Source organism: Xiphophorus hellerii, chromosome 8, assembly GCF_003331165.1.
Source record: "Xiphophorus hellerii strain 12219 chromosome 8, Xiphophorus_hellerii-4.1, whole genome shotgun sequence".
Classification (NCBI taxonomy): domain Eukaryota; kingdom Metazoa; phylum Chordata; class Actinopteri; order Cyprinodontiformes; family Poeciliidae; genus Xiphophorus; species Xiphophorus hellerii.
The window spans coordinates 19577791-19583790 of NC_045679.1; the positions used below are offsets into that span (position 1 = coordinate 19577791).

A 6000-nucleotide genomic window follows, 5' to 3' on the forward strand; every position below is an offset into this window, starting at 1 on the left:
ATTTTATAAAGTTACACCTATTCGTCAGTTTTAATTCCCTTCGACTTGAAATCTGTAATTCTGTTTTATTTTTAGACCAAAAATACACATGCAGATACACACAAACCCTAAAGCATGGATTCTGTCTAAACAGTTCCTAAAATGCCCTAGTAAAGGAAAAGATGAGCAGCTTTTGTACTTGCTTTTGTTTGCACGTAGACTCCAGCACTAATTGTCAAAGGTTTAACTTGATCAATTTATGTTATCAAAATGATTCATGCAGTGACGTAATGTGTGAAGACTTCAGTCATCCAGACTATGACCATCTAAAGTGCTTTACCAGAAGGCTGCTTGGCCTCCTATCTTAGTCACAGACATTTCCCCTCTCACTAAAGCAGTTTGAGCTCTGTGAAAATACTTACTTTTAGCTACAGTAACTATTACTGTAGCTAAAATCTCACTCTTGCTCTTCAATAAAAAAAAAAAAGATGTATAACAAAAGACCCTCACCTTGACATTTTAATTGTGAACTCATGAAACTTGTATTTAAATTCAGCCCCAAAACTATAGAAGTTATGCAGATCATTGCTAGAGAGCTCTTCCTTAAATTATACCTTGCTTCTTCTACTTTATTTGTAAAGGTATCCAAACTTGGAACCATTATTATAAAGTGAGATCATGAATTACAGGCATAGTAAAACGAGGGTTCACTGCTTATCATGACTAATTTATGTATCTATAATCACATGTGATTTTTTACCAGGTATTGAGATGATTTAATTTATTAAATTGATTGGAATCTAACCTCAATGTAAAAGGAAAAAGAAGATAATTCAACAAAATCCCTTCTTCGAGTCTCAACAGAGATGAAGGTAAAATGGAAAAAGCTGTGGCTGAAACAGTGGACATAATTGTTAGCACTGTTGTCTTGATCACCAACCTGAAAAGACTGTTCAATGTTGAAATTGTTTTCTGTTCTTGAATAGCCTTTCTCATCATATAATGAGGGAGTTCCAATAATTTAGAAATGGATTTGTAACAAACAGATTCTCTATAAAGTTATTACTGATTTCTTTCCATCCTGTGTTAACACACAACTCTTTTACCGAGGTGGCTACGTTTCCTGATCAATTATTCATTTGCATTTCGTTAGCAGCTGGTATCTATTTTCCCTCCTGAATCTTCTGGAAGCAGCAAAGCTGTACTTAGCTTTTCGAATATGGCATTTTCATCTTCGGCTTACTTTTTGTCTGATAATTGAGTACAATCTAGGACTTACTGTTTATTTGGTTTTGGAGGTTTTTGGTATATCAATAAAATATTTTTAGAAGATAGTAAAGAACATATCCAGACTTGTAAAAACCTTCAGTTCAAAGAAGTACAGCACTTTCTTTTTTTCCTTCAGTTTAAATAAGACCATTGTAACAAAGTTCAATGTTGTGAAAGGCAGATATAACAATCAAAATAAAACAGAAGGGAGTCGTGAACCTTGCAGGAAGCAGCCTTCATCGTTCTAACTGACAAATCTCTCAATGAAAAACTGCAACCTCTTTTCCAATATCTTTTTTTTTTTTAAGGAAGTGAATATGACACCATATCTGTGAGCCATGCCGCAACATGTTTAGCATTACACACTGACACATCTTCTGATGACCATGTCTGTTCTGCCAGGAGGTTTTGACATTGACATCAAAGGCTGGGGCGGCGAAGACGTCCACCTCTACAGAAAGTACCTCCACAGCAACCTCCTGGTCGTCCGAGCGCCGTCACGCGGCCTCTTCCACCTGTGGCACGAGAAGCATTGCGCCGACGAGCTGCCGCCAGACCAGTACCGAATGTGCATGCAGTCCAAGGCCATGAACGAGGCCTCGCATGGCCAGCTGGGAATGCTCTTCTTCAGGCATGAGATCGAAGCTCATCTCCGCAAGCAGAAACTGCAAAACCCCAAAAAGACGTGACTCTGGACTGAGAAAGGCTAGGCACTGCATCCAGCAGGTGAATCAGTATCTAAGCTTTATATAATTCTGAAAGAATTTTGGTAAAGTTGCCTAATTTGCTGTCCTTCTCTAAACCAAATACAAGACTCACTCTTTTATATCTGTACAGGAAATGCAAGGGAACAAGAAAGAGATATTGTGGACTAAAAACTTAGAGAAAGAGTTTGGTTGAAAAATTGTATTTTTCAACCAAAAACCATATGCAACATGTGGTTTAGGTACGTCTTTACTTGGTCCTATGAAATAATACCACCAGCTATTTGCATTTTTTTTAATTGTCCTTTAAATTAATGTTCAACAAGCACAGTTAACTGATCTCAACCATATGATGTAAATCGCAGCTAAAAAGTAAAGGAAGTGTCAATCTTCTTCAGATGAAGACTTCAGATTTGATTCTATAAAAGTCTGGAAACATTTAATTAAAAGTGAGAAACATGCATTTATGGGTCCAGTGAGTAGTTTAAATGTACTCATCGTGGGCTTTTAGCCTGATAATACAATGTGAAACTTCTAATTTGTTGAAAGTTTGAATTTATTGGGTATGTTATCTGATTCACGCAGTCAAAATTAGACACACAGGCTCAAGAATAGACATGCACTTCTATAAATATTTGCATAAATGCCCATTTGCAAGTTTCAATTCCACCATACGCTTTTTTAACAGGCTTTTGGCAACACTGATTTGTTTTTCTTCAGAAATGGTGGAGATTTAAATAGCTTGGTTTTCTGGCTCAGCTTTTAATCATAGTTCAAGCCAGTTTTGATTTCTATGTGGGACCTTTGACTTGTTGGAACGTGGAATCTTGTCCGAGGTATGGGTGTGAGTTTACGAATAAGGAGGTAGACACCTTCCACTATTCTAGCCATACTTTGGCAAATTACCCCCTGATAGCTTGATACTACCACCACCATGCCAGGTGTTTTATACACTGCTTATGTTTGAAAGTCTAAAGTCACTGTGACCAAACAGTCCATCTTTGCCTCTTTTTGCATTTGGTTTGTCCATGTGGGCAGCTGCACATTTCTGCCTTGCTCAAGTTTGAAAGTCTCTATTGAAAGTCTCTATTGTGGAGAAGTTTCTTTTTCTTGTTTCATGTTCTCATTCTCGGATTTTCCAAGAGAACCGTGATCCAAAATGCACATCCAAGGCAAAATTTCAGATGGATAAAGCTAGCTACCAGTAAGTCTCTGGAATTGCTGCAACCTTATTAAAACATAACCCAGAAAACTAACCAATTTAAACAACAATTTCTGATAAAAGAGAGGGTACAAATAGTTTCTTGCTGGTTACAATAGCATATGGTTTTGCTGCAGCTTACAAAACCACATTATCCAGATACTAGTGGAAGTGGTTTGTTTTTAGTAAACATTGAAATTGTATACTTCATAGTTTCTCTATTCTGTAAAAAGAGCAATTCAAATGCTTCGCTAAAAAACTCAAAATGAATGTAACATTAATGTCCATAATTGTACGTAAACTTCTGTACAGAATCATATTAATGTCTGTGTGTATGAGAGCTATTATAAGTTTTTTTTTTAATGCAACTGTGAGCCGTAATACATCTCAACTATGTGCCTTATGTAAATAATGTCAGATCCGTCCGTTTTTCATAATCAGTGAAAGTTTAACTTGCACTGAAGTTTTTTACGTGTGTAAATAGAGCCACCCACTGGTTTGAAAATGAATAACATGCTATCAGTGAAGGACTCTTTTAAAGTCTGTCTTGTAAAGTTTTACATAAATTATTCTTTCAGTTGCCTTTGCTTCTGTATTTATAATTGTGTTCTGTACATGTGAAGTCTTAGAATTTTTATTTTATTTTTTGCCTGCTTGGACAGTATTACATTCAGCTTATTCTAGCCTTATTGGCGCCCCTGTTTTAAGATGGGGCAAAAAAGCCTATAAATTATTTTATTGCGGTAAAATTATATACTGAACGTTTTGGGGAGACTCGAGCTTTAATTTGAGTATAATTGCTGACATTTCTATTGACTTTTTTTCTTTTTTTTTTACAAAATTATTATTGCTTCCCCTATTAGCGCCCCTACTGCCTCGTATTTGCACAACCTCCTTTCTCACAATGGAAAAGCATTTCTCATGTAACATTTCACAAGGTCAGAGAAAACAGAGACAAAACTCTTAGAACATTCTTCTTTACATAAGAGTCCTTGGTCCTTATGCCGTCTTCTCGGTGAAATGAAGAGAAATAAGATTAAGGTCTGTGGACTAAGATAGCCATAGAAAGTGATTAATGGCTGACTGGAGCTTTTCCACGTTGGTTTTTCGGTGTGTTTTAGATCACTATCCTGCTCTACAATCTACTGTCAACCCAGTTCATTTGTGTGGCACAGGCCAACATCACTGCATCATCCCCTCCACCTTACATAAAAACATCAACACACATGTGCCTAACTCAAATTCAATGTTCTCCTCTTTTTCCTGTTTTGACAAGGGGATAGGAAAAATTTACCTGTTTTCCATCATCTATCCCAGGAAAACGGGAAATCAAAATGGCTTTACTTGAAAAGTAAAATAAATGCTACATTTATTCTATGAACATTTTTTAGGTCTGACAATAGCAGCTCCAGTGATGGTGCTGCTGCTAATAATGCTAGAAGTTAGATTTGTTTTTTGTCATTATTATTGTTTTTTAATTTAATATACCTTTCATCGCTCATCTTTACCATCAGTACCAATAGGCATGGATGTGAGTGTTGACTCTTTAAGATCAGACAAAGAAACTCAGACCTGCTGTGTGCGCCACATAAATTAGTTTGTAAACCTTTTACAGGGAAGTGTTGACGTTTGGTGAATTTATGTTGACAACGACTTAACAAGTCAGAGCAATTTATTTTTAATATCGATCAAGAGGAGTTTTTTGTGCAATAGGGAAGTAAATTATGATTAGTAGTAGTAAGCAATCATTTATTTATTTTGATGTATTTGGCGTGAAAGATTTTTTTTAGCATCCTTGTGCAGCACTTAATAATGAAACAAAAGGACTGGCAATCATTTACTTTTTTGCTGAAATACTTTTGTTTCTCAACAGTCATTAGGTCATTTTGTCAGATTGGTTTTGTAACTTTGTGTAAATGAGTTGAATAAACATTTATGCATTGTGAAGGCTTTTTTTCATATGTAATACACGGTTGATCTGTATTTTTCCAAGGGCAAAAACTTTGTTCCTCTGCAAGAACATAAAATAAAACCTGACTATGATTCTGATTCTTTTTGCTAAAACATTTTACAGTTTGTGTTTTTAGTGCAGTACTTCTGCCTTACCAAACATCTTTGAATCTGATTTGTGAGAATAATTAAGCACCTTGGTGTTTTTCTCCTAAAAAAAGAAACGTGAAGGTCAGTCACTTTTGTGGATGTTATTCTGTCAGAAAAGAAAAATAAATTCTAAAGGAGTTAAAAAACAAACAAAAGTTATTTATTTTTGAAATCTGCCAATTTGCCTTTTTACATATAAGAAACTTGCCATTTTTATTTTACTTTCAAAAGATTTTCAATTTAATTTGGGTCTCTTAATTTAATGCATTGCATTGCTGTGCCTTTACTTCCAAACCTCTAGATGGAGCCAATGAGCTAATAAGGAGTAGACAACTCCTCTTCCTGTTTAACATGCACAGGGTTAATGTAACGCTCTTACGTTGGCTTGCTAAAAAAAATAAATTCTCATTACTGTAATTTTTTCACATTTATTGGAATTTAACAGTCAAACTTTCCTTAAAATACTGCTCTAAACCTTTCTTTGTAACTATATTTTAGGGTCACTGACTTGCTCAAAGGTGAACTTCCATCTGCCAATTTTTGTTAAACCTCAAACAATTTTTCTTGGGTGCTTTGTACTTGGCTCCCATCCAGCTTCCAATTTTGCTTCTGCAGATTTTTATGTTTGGGTCAAGACACAAATATCTCTCGTGTTTTAAACATATTTCAACACATTACTGTGTAAACATGTTTCTATAGTATACAAAAGAACAGACATTAAATTTTAAATGTATTTATTTGGTCATG

General features: G+C 35.3%; 1 protein-coding gene across 1 annotated transcript in view; it reads left to right on the forward strand.

The window, feature by feature from the left end:
• The window catches only part of csgalnact1a (chondroitin sulfate N-acetylgalactosaminyltransferase 1a), a 37682-nt gene extending 32480 nt beyond the window's left edge, over window positions 1–5202 (forward strand). The window contains exon 8 of the mRNA XM_032569908.1: window positions 1651–5202. Within this exon, the coding sequence (XP_032425799.1) occupies window positions 1651–1937 (287 nt within the window). The 3' untranslated portion in view covers window positions 1938–5202. The remainder of the gene's footprint in view (window positions 1–1650) is intronic.
• The last annotated feature ends 798 nt before the right edge of the window (window positions 5203–6000 follow it).